Below are 14,186 nucleotides of genomic sequence, written 5' to 3'. Positions count from 1 at the left end.
CACCAGCCAATAGAGGTTGAAAATGGATTCGAATCAATTTATTATTAGTTAATTAGAGTTCATTATCAATTGTTTAATTGGATAACAATGCATACCTCCTTATTTTGTAAAATTACACATTCAAAAATCCTTTTGTATAGACATTTTCCAATTCAAATTTAGGTAATGTTACACCATTATATTCTCAAATTATACATCTTGTCACTAACAAATGACAACCAAAGCAAATCAAAACCAACTCACTAAATTCTTAAAATACAATCTGTTTGGGTCCAATTTAGTTCAATTGGGCTTAGGCATTAAATGATCCAATTAAAAGCCCAAGGTCAAGGTTCATCTCTCCAATTGTGCTAAAGTCAAAGATCAGTCCTCAAGGCAAGGCAATTGGGCTAAGGCCCAACTTCTCCATGTATGAAGAGGTATAAAAGTCATCAATATTACATTTTTACATTGATTCAAGCAAAGCCTCAAGCAACTAATTCTCTTGCATAGTGTTCTCTTTCTACACACTGTACTGACTTTAGCATCGGAGGGACCTTCCTCGGCAACACCCCCGAGGCTAGTTTACGTGTGTTTACTGTGCAGGAAACCTTCGGCCCAACATTTCTTGGATCGAATCTAGTCTTCTCCACTTCATCGGACCTTCGGCAAGGTCCCATTGTTTTCACCCGAAACACAATCTAATTCGATCTATATTAAGCATATCAAAATATAGCTAATAAACCCTTCAAAAAAAAAATATAGCTAATAAAACTCTATATGTACTCCATGCAACATAAAATCAACCAAAAACTTCATCAAATTCAATAAATAAATTCATTTAAAAAATCGAATAAATAAAGATGAAGGGGGTTAACAACCAAAGCATGATTAAGATGGTGTGTTTTGCATTGATTATTGGGATGATGCTCTTAGCAAGCAATAACGCGGTAATGGTAGAAGGAAGACTTCTAGGAAGACTTGCATTGAAGGTAAAACAAAGACTTGGGGATCTTCATTTCCCTGGTCTCGGGACGTGTGGATTCGACACCATGTATCCATGTCCACCAATTCAAAAGATTGATAAGCAAGAATGCATCGTCGATACTTGTTGGATGTGCCCGCAACTTGGATATAAACGTATAATCTAATGAATATGTAAGAATGTTGTTAAACATGTTGTTGCATTATTTATATAAAGTTAGAGGTTTTTTTAAGGACATGTTTTCCTACATCCATACTTGTCATATTGGCATTATTAAATATTGATTGAAATAACATCGTTTATATTATCATATACGGAGTATTTATTACTCCCTTCGTTTTTGAATACTTGCTTCATTTTTTCATGTGCGGAGTTTTAGGAGAAATTAGAGAAAGTAATAAAATATGGAGGTAGTGGGGTTGGTGGAAGAATAAAAAATTGTAAAAAATCAAAAGTAGTGGAAAGAATTGAAGGAGAGAAAATATGGAATTAATATTGTTGGGTCCACTTGGTGAGAGAAATTAATAAAATATTGTAAAGCTTTCCAAATAAGCAAATGGAGCAATTATTTAAAAATGGCCGGAAAAGAAAACTGGAGCAAATATTTAAAAACGGAGGGAGTATTAATAAACCACTTTTGCATTACTACTTGTACCTTATACAAAATAGAGGATGATGAATTCGAACCTGTGAGGCTTGTACATACACCTCATTGGTACTTTCACATCGTTTTTGTTGTACAAGGAGTCATAGCTTTCACATTTGTTTTGTCAAAAAATCATGCAAATCATGGGACTTGGTTGGAATGTCAAAGCCTCAAAGGCTAGACTAAGTAATACTGCGTATAGAACTAATGTTGAATAAAAAAATGTTAGGAAATGTGAAAAAATTACTCATAGGAAGAAACTTCCAAAATTTCTCTAAATGCGTGGATATTTGACTTCTATTTTGGAATTTTTTTTGACTTTTTTTCACCTGGAAAAAAAATGCCGAAATATTAACCATGGTCCCTTATACCCTCCGGGTGTCCAATTGGCCGGGTGAAACCATCCAATTTGCCTTTAAACGACCAATTTACTAGTTTACAACTGCACCGACTTTATTAACTCAAGCCTACCACGAACATTTATGACAACATATAATGATCATATATTGTTCCAAACGACATTATATTACCCCGAGATTTATCCTGTAGAATTTCAAGACTTTTCGACATTGAGCCCCCAAACCTCAAAAATTTCACAAAAAACGTGGATATTAGTCTTCAATTTTGGAATTTTTTGACTTTTTTTCACCCGGAAATAAAAATTGCCGAAATGTTTACCATGGTCCCTAATACCCTCCTAGAGTCCAATTGGCTGGGTGGAACCATCCAATTTGCCCTTAAACGACCAATTTACTAGTTTACAACTTGCACCGATCTCATTAACTCAAGCCTACAACGAACATTTATGACAACAAATAATTATCATATATGGTTCCAAATGACCTTATATAACCCCGAAATGTATTCCCTAAAATTTCAAAACTTTTCGACACCGAGCCCTGAAACCACCAAAATTTCTCAAAAAGCGTGGATATTAGACTTTAATTTTAGAATTTTTTAACTTTTTTTCGTTCGGAACAAAAAATTTCCGAAATGTTTACCATGGTCCCCAATACCCTCTGGGAGTCCAATTGGGTGGGTGGAACCATCCATTTTGCCTTTAAACGGACAATTTATCGATTTACAACTTGCACCGATTTCATTAACTCAAACCTACCACGAACATTTACGACAACATATAATGATCATATATGGTTCCAAACGGAATGATATGACCCCAAATATATTCTCAAAAATCTCGAGACTTTTCGACACCGAGCTCCGAAACCTTAAAAATTTCACAAAAAACGTGGATATTAGCCTTCAATTTTGGAATTTTTTGACTTTTTTTTCACCCGGAAATAAAAATTGCCGAAATGTTTACCATGGTCCATAATACCCTCCTGGAGTCCAATTGGCTGGGTGGAACCATCCAATTTCCCCTTAAACGATCAATTTACTAGTTTACAACTTGCACCGATTTCATTAACTCAAGCCTACAACGAACATTTATGACAACAAATAATTATCATATATGGTTCCAAATGACATTATATAACCCCGAAATGTATTCTCTAAAATTTCAAAACTTTTCGACACCGGGCCCCAAAACCTCCAAAATTTCTCAAAAAGCGTGGAAATTTCAATTTTGGAATTTTTTTGACTTTTTTCATTTGGAAATAAAAATTGTAGAAATATTTACCATGGTTCCTAATTTCCTCCAGGATTGCAATTGGGTGGGTGCAACAACCCAATTCGTCTTTAAACGACCAATTTACTGGTTTACAACTTGCACCTATTTTATTAATTCAAGCCTGCCACGAACATTTATGGCAATATATAATGATCATGTATGGTTCCATACGACATTATATGACCTCGAGATGAATATCCTAAAACGTTAAGACTTTTCGACATCGGGCTCCGAAACCTTTAAAATTTCTCAAAAAGCATGGATATTAACCTTCAATTTTGGAATTTTTAGGCTTATTTTTGCCCGGAAATAAAAATTGCCGAAATGTTCACCATGGTCCCTAATACCATATGGGATTCCAATTGGTTGAGTGGAATCATAAAATTTGCCTTTAAATGGCCAATTACCGGTTTACAACTTGGACCGATTTCATTAATTCAAGCCTACCACGAACATTTATGACATCATATAATGATCATATATGGTTCTAAATGGCATTATATGACCCCGAAATGTATCCCTAAAATCTCATTAGTTTTCGAAACCAGGCCCCCGAAATATTCGAAATATCTAAACAAACGTTGATATTAGCCTTTAATTTTTGGAATTTTTGACTTTTTTTCACCCGATAAAAAAATTGCCGAAATGTTTGATATGGTTCCTAATATCCTCCAAGAGTCCAATTGGGTGGGTGCAACAATCCAATTCATCTTTAAACGGCCAAATTACCGGTTTATAACTTTGCACCGATTTCATTAACTCAAGTCTACCACGAACATTTATGACAACATATAATGATCATATATGGTTCCAAACGGCATTATATGACCCAAAGATGTATATCCAAAAATGTTAAGGCTTTTCGACACCGGGCTCCGAAACCTCCAAAATTTCTCAAAAAGCGTGGATATTAGCCTTCAATTTTGGAATTTTTAGACTTATTTTCACCCGAAAATAAAAATTGCCGAAATGTTTACTATGGTCTTTAATACCCTCTGGGAGTCCAATTGGCTGGGTGTAACCATCAAATTTGCCTTTAAACGACCAATTTACCGGTTTACAACTTGCACCGATTTCATTAAATCGAGTCTACCACGAACATTTATGACAACATATAATGATCATATATGGTTCCAAACGATATTATATGACCCCGAGATGAATCTCCTAAAATCTCAAGGCTTTTCGACACCGAGCTCCGAAATCTCAAAAATTTCTCAAAAAGCGTGGATATTAACCTTCAATTTTGAAATTTTTAGACTTATTTTCGTCCGGAAATAAAAATTGCCGAAATTTTTACCATGGTCCCTAATGCCCTCCCGGAGTCCAATTGGGTGGGTTGAACTATCCAATTTGCAATTAAACAGCCAATTTACCAGTTTACAACTTGCACTGATTTCATTAACTCAAGCCTACCACGAACATTTATGACAACATATAATGATTATAAATGGTTCCAAATGACATTATATGACCGCGAGATTTATCTCCTAGATTTTTAATACTTTTCGACACCGGGTCCCAAAACCTCCAAAATTTCGCAAAATGCGTGGATTTAATTTTGGAATTTTTTGAGTTTTTTTTTTTTTTTGCCCGGTAACAAAATTTCTGAAATGTTTACCATGGTCTCTAATACCCTCTGGGAGTCCAATTGGATGGGTTGAAACAATCCAATTTGCCTTTAAACGACCAATTTATCGGTTTACAACTCGCATCGATTTAATTAACTCAAGCCTACCACGAACACTTATGACAACAAATAATGATCATATATGGTTCCAAACGACATTAGATGACCCCGAGATGTATTCCCTAGAATTTCAAAACTTTTTGACACTGGGCCTCGAAACTTCCAAAATTTCTCAAAAAGCGTGGATATTAGACTTCAATTTTGGAATTTTTTTAACTTTTTTTCGCCCGAAAATAAAAATTGTCGAAATGTTTACCATGGTCTGCAATACCCTCCGGGTGTCCAATTGGGTAGGTAGAACAATCCAATTTGCCTTTAAAGGACCAATTTATCGGTTTACAACTTGCACCAATCTCATTAACTCAAGCCTACCACTAACATTTATGACAACATATAATGATCATATATGGTTCCAAACAGCATTATATGACCCTGAGATGTATTCTCTAAAATCTCAAGGCTTTTTGATATCGGGCTCCAAAACCTCCAAAGTTTCTCCCGGATATAAAAATTGCCGAAATGTTACCATGGTCCCTAATATCCTCTGGGAGTCCAATTGGGTTGGTGGAACCATCCAATTTGCCTTTAAACGGCTAATTTACCGGTTTACAACTTACACTGATTTACCGATTTACAATTGCCAATTTAATTAACCTGCACCGAATCCGACTTGAACCGAAATTGACCCAAACCCGTTTTAACCCGTTAAAACCTGAATTGTTATTAACCTGACCTGAATTCAACCCGACCCGTTCCTAACCCGACCCGAATTGAACCAAACCTGTTTTAAACCCGGCCCAAAATCAACTCGACTTGTTATTGACCTGAACCAAATTAAACCCGACTTGTTATTTACCCGACTTGAATTTTTCTAGACCTATTACTTACCCGACCCAAAAACTCAACCCGATCTGTTACTAACTCGACTCGAAATCAACACGACTTGTTATTGACCCGACCTAAATTCAACATGAATTATTCCTGACCCGATTTCAAATCACCTTAAACGCAATTTAGACCACCTTATTATTGTTGATCAAAGCATTTTGTCTAGAACACCAAGTCGTTCCAGGCCAGCAAAAGAAAGGAGCATCATTCTCAAATTTAAGAGTTAAATACCCAAATTTGCAAATTGCAGCCATTTAAAGTTCATATTTTGCAAATTGCAACCATTTAATTTTTTTTTTTTTTTTGCAAATTGCAGCCCAAAAGTTCGTATAAATTGTAAATTGCAGCCCAATTCAATTTTTACATCGATTTACATGTCGAAAAAATCTTCGGTTAAGGTTTTAGGGGCCATTTTAGCCCTTATAATTCCAAATTGAGCTCGAAATTAGCAAAAAAATAACATAAGTGTCTCGTTTTGTGTAACAAAAATATATCGATTTGTAGGAAACTGTAAAAATGAGACACTTACATTATTTTTTTTGCTAATTCTGAGCTTAATTCGGTTCCTTAAGACCTAAAAGGGCCCCTAAAACCTTAAATGAAGATTTTTTGACATGTTAACCGATGAAAAAGTTGAATTGGGCTGCAATTTACAATTTATACGAACTTTTGGGCTGTAATTTGCAAAAAAAAATTTAAATGGCTGCAATTTGCAAAATACGAATTTTAAATGGCTGCAATTTGCAAATTTTCCGAGTTAAATATAATATATATTTGTTGTATGGTCAAAGGAGATAATTATCTTCCTAAATTATAGACTATAGTTCCCTATTATATTGCCATATATATTATAGTCAAAGAAAATAATTAGCTTGATAAAAATGATAATTATCTATTTATTGAACGCGAATATGACATGAATTGGAAATGACCCAACCTGATTGTAATCTACAAGTTATTGACTTGAACATAACCCGACTTGAACCGATAATGACCCGACTTGGAAATGACCCAACCTGATTATAACCCGCAAATTATTGACTTGAACTGAACCCGACATGAACCCGTGAATGACCCGACTTGAAAATGACCCGAACTGATTATAATCCGCAAATTATTGACTTGAACCGAACCCGACTCAAATCCGAGAATGACCCGACCTGATTCTAACCCGCAATTTATTGACTTGAACCGAACCCGATTCGAACTCGAGAATTATCCTAACCCGTTTTAACTCGTGAAAACCCGAATTAAACTCGACCTATTGTTCACCCGACCCGAATGTAACCTGACATGTTATTAACCGACCTAAACCTGACCCAAACCCGATAAGAAGCATGACCCGACGTCACCCGACTCAGGCATGACCCAACCCAAACCCAAACCCGGCCCGCATAGGTTATGAAATTAATTCAAATTGACCCGACCCGAGTTGACCCGACCTAAACCCGACCTGTTTACCCGAATTGACAGCTCTACTCGTAGTAAATCGTGATGAATTACAAAGCATATGTGTTTAGTGCTTTAGCTACTACATGTTGTTTTAATAAACTAAGCATGGTTTAAAAAACACGATTCACGATTAATCATTTCGTGCTTGATTTCAACCAGTACTTTAGGTTCAATGTAACCCTTGAATTTTCAGACTTTGTGCTACTGACTGAGTGACTGGGCTGCTGATGTTGCTGTCACCTTCTTTAATATCGATGTATTCCCAACCATCTTCAATATCGCCTCCTAATTTCAAAAAAAAAAAAAAAAAAAAAAAAAATCTAAAAGGAAATGTAATCAGAACTTAAACTCATAGTATAGAGTACAGAAACAGAGGAAAAACAGAGTATATAAACAGAAAAATACAGAGAAAAAAGCAAAATTCACTAAAAATGAAGAAGAAAAAAGTGAAAAAAAATCACTATAATTGCCTAACTGATGATTAAATGAAGATAATCTGGAGAAAAGTTTACAAAGGGAATTGGGTTTACAAGAAAAATGGTGGGTGAATTGAGACATTAATATGAAGCAGAAGAATTAGATAACTAGTGTAGTATCAATCGAGAGAGAAAGAAAGATCATATCCAAGTTTACTTTAAGCTTCCTGCTTTATTTTTTAGGCAGTTTTTGCTATTAATTTTGTTTCGGAACTTCTGAGTTGGACTACACTAAACTAGTTTTGTAGTGGAAAGCTACTTTGTTCTTCTTCTCCTTTTTATTTCACAAGCTAAGGTAGGCAACTAACAAGTAACAACTCTAAAAGTAAGTTTGTCATTGATTCATTGGATTTGTTCTTCTTGTGAAAACATAACAATAATAAGTACAGTGTGTCAATTATTCGTTGATTATGCATTGTATCGAGACATACACTTCGGAGTACAATATAGACAATTATTTTCATTTCATGATACATTTATGTAAACCAAAAAGAAAATTAAGTTAGGAAAATCTTGGATCGGATTGGTTTTACCAAGTGTGCATTCAATGATCGATGCAAGAAAAGGCTACATGATGTCATGTAGGACTAATAGACTTCGCAAAGTTAAACAAGAACTCAGTACTAGTAAAAAGATGAATGCTTAATGATCAATCAAAGAATTGAAGAATAGTCAATTCTAGGACTACTTTCTATCCAGATAAGTTTTATGGCAGGGAAAAAAACGTATGTCAAATTTACATTTCATATATCTGTATCTTGATATTCAAGACTGCAAAATCAAACTTCTAATTACCAAAAAAGCGAAAGCTTAGGGATTAAGTGCTGTACAACCAAACTATAGCCAATGTACGATACAAAATTTCTTAAAGACTTGTCAAAAGGAAGACTAGGAAACCAAACAAATGATCAACTAGTGCTTCAAACTGTTTTTTCTACTGAAGATGTTTGGAACATCCTGAAGTTTGTTGGACTAAGCGTGGTTTAAGAATTACTTTCAGACAAGGATAAAGATTGAAGTTCAGGTTCTGGTATAACCCAAGAATCATCAGACTTTACGCTGCTAGCTGGGCTGCTGATGTTAGTGTCACCTTCCACTTTCATGATTTTGGAGCTCGGGCTTGCAGTTGGACTAATCTGGCCGAAGCTGTATGTCCCTCGAGCTCGTGACAACTTCAGTCTTGGAATTGACCTCTCGCTTGAATTAGGACTTTTTTGGCAGCTGCTGCTTATTCCTAGACTGTGTGACATCTTCATCCTTGGGCTAAACTCCGGCATACTTCCTACTTCTGACAGTCCATCCATTAGACCCTCCGCCAGTAGATCAAAGTAGTTTCTTATCACACTGGTTTTCAAATCAGGTTAGACCAGATAACAAAAATACCGTCCCAAAATCAGTCATCAAGCACCAGCACCAACAAGCAGCACGAAAATTGGACCAGATGAATACATGATTACCATGAAAAAGAAGACAATCTAAATGAAAAACAAATACTTTGTATCATACATTGCTTTATGTAAATAGGAAATACCTGGTCAGCTTAATGGTCCTGCTCCGGAATTCCAAATACTTTCCAACAAAAACATCTTCGTGCAGGAGAGCCTCAAGTTCCACCTCAACATGGTTATGAAGTCGATTAACAAAAAATATTGCTTCATCTGCAAAATTAACGGTTCAAACAGTTGAGAAAAGTTTTGACAGGTACAACATACTATAGGGACAAGGAATGACATTGCGGACAGAAATTGGTATACTTTGCATGAACTCATGAAGTTGCTTCTTGGCGTGCTCATCATCACGCAAATAATATCCATATACGTATGTCCATTTCAAAAGTTGCCAACATTCAACAACCTAAAAAACCATAAGAATGAGGAACATAACCTTGAATTAAACCAAGTAGCAGTGTTGCATGGTTGAAAACATATCACAGTAGTCAGTAGCTATTGAATTACTAACCTGTTCTAGTGCTTCAACAATAAAGTTGACCTCTTTTGTAGAGAGGCTATAATTGAAGCACAGAATGTCATGCTGAGAGGGGAAAATAAACGTATACAGCGTTATTAGTTACCAAAAGCTATAAAGATGACTTGTTTTCGGCTTCAACAAGTATTTAAAGGTTCATGACATGCAGGCAATACTAACCTGCAAGTCTTGAAACACCTTCAGGTCTGATAGCACATTTGCCTTAGACTGCAAGGCCAAGATCAGTGGCAATCAGAATATACTCGTATACATATTGATATCATTTTAATTTAATTTATCGTTTGAAAGGTAGTGAAAGGAAATAATATGTCCAATACCGATTCACTGGTAGTCCATCCTTTAAAATGATGATAGTATCTATCAAGGGATTTCTTAAGGTGGCTTATATTATCCTGAAAAAACCAACCAACCATAATTGAGAAGTTAATATACTCGAAACAATGCTAGCAAATGCATATTAAGGAAGTCCAAAACTTACTCCATTGGCATGACATGGATTGTACCAAAGGTTTTGACCTTCATGTTTACCATTAAACCAATCTTCACCACAAAAACTGAAAGTATGACAGTAACTAAATGTTATTAGTATACAATAAGTTCAGCAAGATATTCTATTCATTCAATTATTTGTAGACAAGGGAATTGATATGCAACATTACCCGCAAAATCTATGCTCGCAAACAGCACAGAAAACATCTGTAGAGTACTGTGTTTTCTCATAGGAGGAATTGCATTTCGGACATGCCACCGTATTTTCTAACACCCTATGGAAAAATCTCAGCAATTGAAAACTATATACAAGATCATTATAAGCAGCATTAAAATGTTACGAAAGACTATCATCATACCAAATCTCTGACTGACGAGAGCCCTCTGACATCCATTGAGTTGCAGTGTCACAATCAACAGGTGCATGAGCATCCCGAGAGCACTGCATAATCATCATCCATAGCTAAGTAATCTATTTGTGCGCTTATTATTTGCACTAATATTGTACTACGATTTAGCTATCAACTAAATGATGATTTATAAATCAAAAAACATCTTACTCTCCAGCAAAAACTATTTAAACACCGACAAGTAGCTATTCCTTCTTCAGCATAAGAAGAGAATACAGCAGAATCGCAATCAGGAGCAGGACACCATTTTGCCTAAGAAACATCACAAAGGGTTGGATTACAACAACACAATAATCTTAAGGATAAGAAAAAAAATATAGCATTTCCTAATTTACGAATAAAAGTTACAATTTACCACACCTCACGGATGCCAGCAATGTAAGAATCAAGAACAGATTTTTCAAATTTGATTTTAACATCCTCAGATGATAGAAATTCTATCAAGGGAAGACCCACAGCAGCATCACAAGATATCTCAGGGCAACGCAATTTGAAACATCGAGGTTCATCGATACTTGTATCTCTAATGTTGCCTGTGAATAGTTTATACAAGCAAATGAACAACTTCAGATACAGCAAAATAAGCTAGCACAATTAGCATAGTTGATTGAGCAAAAGCAACTTAGCGTGATAGAATACAAATAATCAAAGAGGATTGAGATGATTTTCTGACCTTCCCAGCAAGAACGGCATATTTGATGACCACAGGAAACAGAAAACACCAAATCTCTTGGAAATTCTGCACGACATAATCTGCAAGCAATCTGTAAAGAGCAAAGTCCTACTTATTACCAATTATGAAAAAAAAAAAAAACATATATGGTCTGACGATAAAACTATATAATAAGTATGAACATATCAGGTTGATCGAGGTGCTTACTACAACTGCATCAGTTGGGGTTTCGACAACAGGACTCACGAATAGACCAACTGCCTTGCGTACCTTCTTTTCATATGCAAACCATTCTTCAGTGGCTCGATTGACATCCCTTCAAATATGCACATAGTTAGTACTCAAGGAATCAAGGGTATAATTATTTGAAATCAAGGCAACCGAACATTACCATTTAAAATGTTGCAGAAGAATTGCAGCTTCATTTCTTGACAACAAAAGGACAGTAGAGACTGTTGTTATTCTATCTTCTAGGCATCGACGAATTTCAGCCTTGCTCATTGTTGTACATATAATCTAAACAATGCAGAAAAGAATGCTACAACATGTTAAGGGAGCACTGTCCATTAATCCAAAAATCTCAACTAGCTGTTGTTTCAAAATCTGAAGGAAAGCATTTTAATGCACTAAACAACTAGTATAAACTCTAGAGAAATCGCAATCAAGAGAAAAAAGACTTAATGTGGGTACCAAAAATATAAGCTAAGCTCTAAGCAAATTATATCGAAAGGGACAAATTTAGATTTTGTACTCTTAGTACTCCATAAATGTTACACACTTACACTTCTCATTGTGTAACGTCCTTATCTACTATTTAGATGTAAAGGGTTTGATATAATTTTCATGTGTCGAATATGATTTTCCCAAAGATCGAAATTGAAAACCTAAGTACCATTAATACAGACATACAGTAGTTTCAATTTCGAAAATGTTTTCTTTTGATACCTAACTAGCCTAAGTATTTAGAGTGATAACACGAACACGGCTTAATTTCTTATTATTGATCAAGCTTTTTAAAACCACTTACATTACTAATTATGGCTGAATTGTTCAATAATTTCCTATAAACAATCAATTATTAAAAGTTATCTATCTTAATATAAGTACCCATTCAAAAGCACACATAATGACAAAAGTACATATCCAAACATTTAAAATGACTTTTTTTTTTTTTTTTTTTTTTTTTTTTTTTTTTTTTTTTACCATTCTTCACTAATCAACATACAAAAGGATAAACCAAAAATTATAAAATATAATATCGAACATACAAATATGATCATAGAAATTTCAACCAATCCAAAAAAAAATATATGTAACAAAATATTATAATGATCACCTTATATTTCTCATGAATTTGGGAATTTTCTTGATCACCCATCTCGGATCCTACCCCAATGACCGAGATATCATCACTTTCATCGCCGGAGCTGAGTTCACGATCGAGAATTTCGATGTATTCCCAATCATCTTTAATTGTTTGCCCTAATTTTTTTTCCCAAAAAAGAAAATTTAACATGATTTCAAAAAATTTTAAAAAAAACCCAGATGATCAAACAGAGAATTTATAAAAACGATGACAGAAAAACCCAAGAAAAAAATATTTTCTTTTCTTAATAAATAATATTGAAAAAAAAAACTAAAAACAGAGTATAGAAACAGAGGAAAAGTGAGAAAGATTGAAAATTACTTACCTTGACGACGATTGAGGGAAACTAAATTAGAGAAGAGATGAGAAAGTGAATCATAAGAGATTTTTTTGGTAAAATTAGGCATTATTTTATGTTTTGATTATTAATTTGATTGAATGGATGAGTATTTTTGGGTGTAAAAACAGAGAATTTAGAGAAGAAACAGAGGAGGTTTAAAGGAAATAGAGAGGAAGTGAAGAGAGAAAATGGGGAAAAAATGAGAGGAAAAATGAAGTGAATTGCGATAAAATATTGGGTATTAAGTAAACTGAGAGGCCCACTTTCTGATTGACTGGCGTTTACTTTTGAATTTTTCTTCGTAAATGTTTAGCTTAACCTATTTTTATTTTTTATTTAAAAAAAAAAAAAATTGGTTTTCATTTAATTAATTCTTGAGGGTTCAATTAGTATTTTTTCGGTGTAAGGGTTCAAAAAGTTGCATATTAGAGGTTGATTGATGAGATTTAAAGAGTATAGTTTGCATATTAGAGGTTGAATAAAGAGTATGGTGTCAAGGACACCTCACAAAAAATTGAGATTATATAAAATAACTTTTTTTTTTGACAATACCCAAATGAAATATTGCTGCATATAATTATATACGGAGTACTTTATATTTTGTAACATTATCGTCAATTATATTTCACAATGGGATTTCAACCTAGTAATTAGCTATGCCTAAATAACTAGCATGTGGCCAAGTATAAGTAATATATAGATGATTATATGTAACATTATTGTCAAACTAATACTTATTACTTTAAAATCTCGTGAAATGCACCTTTGTGAAATATATTTGACTATAATGTTACAAAATATAAAGTATATAAAAGATATGCAGAAATATTTCATTTGGGTATTGCAAATTGCACAAAAAAAAGGCGGGAAAATAAGGTAATGACAAGTGTATAGATAGATAGATAGATAGATAGATAGATGATTATATGGACTATTGAGTGATGAGGGCAAATTCAGCTAAGCTAGTTTCTCAACTTTTTTTTTTTGGGAACAATATCTTTATCTTATAGCATAAGAAAATCAATTCAACCAAAGTCGGACTAAAATGATCTTGTATGAAATTCAAAACTCTTAGGCATGTTCACATTTACTAAACTGAACTGATTGGAGCTGGACTGAAATAAATTTTTATGAGAGAGGGAAATTAGGAACTGAACTGAACTGAGTTGAACT

General features: G+C 34.3%; 1 protein-coding gene across 1 annotated transcript; it reads right to left on the bottom strand.

The window, feature by feature from the left end:
• Nucleotides 1-8,410: 8,410 nt before the first annotated feature.
• LOC110729703 (probable E3 ubiquitin-protein ligase ARI10) lies at nt 8,411-13,228 on the bottom strand. Its single transcript, XM_021909480.1, has 16 exons — nt 12,999-13,228; nt 12,644-12,789; nt 11,699-11,823; nt 11,515-11,623; nt 11,308-11,398; nt 10,995-11,167; nt 10,785-10,886; nt 10,584-10,666; nt 10,395-10,499; nt 10,214-10,289; nt 10,053-10,127; nt 9,895-9,942; nt 9,709-9,780; nt 9,504-9,603; nt 9,281-9,407; nt 8,411-9,093 (listed from the first exon to the last, which is right to left on the bottom strand). Exons 1-16 carry the CDS (start codon nt 13,078-13,080, stop codon nt 8,733-8,735), a joined length of 1,875 nt encoding a protein of 624 aa, XP_021765172.1. The 5' UTR covers nt 13,081-13,228; the 3' UTR covers nt 8,411-8,732.
• Nucleotides 13,229-14,186: the final 958 nt, after the last annotated feature.

The sequence above is a fragment of the Chenopodium quinoa genome, unplaced genomic scaffold (genome assembly GCF_001683475.1).
Source record: "Chenopodium quinoa cultivar QQ74 unplaced genomic scaffold, ASM168347v1, whole genome shotgun sequence".
Lineage (NCBI taxonomy): Eukaryota > Viridiplantae > Streptophyta > Magnoliopsida > Caryophyllales > Amaranthaceae > Chenopodium > Chenopodium quinoa.
Note: the sequence above shows the minus strand (reverse complement) of the source record. Positions and strands in the feature narration are given on the sequence as shown.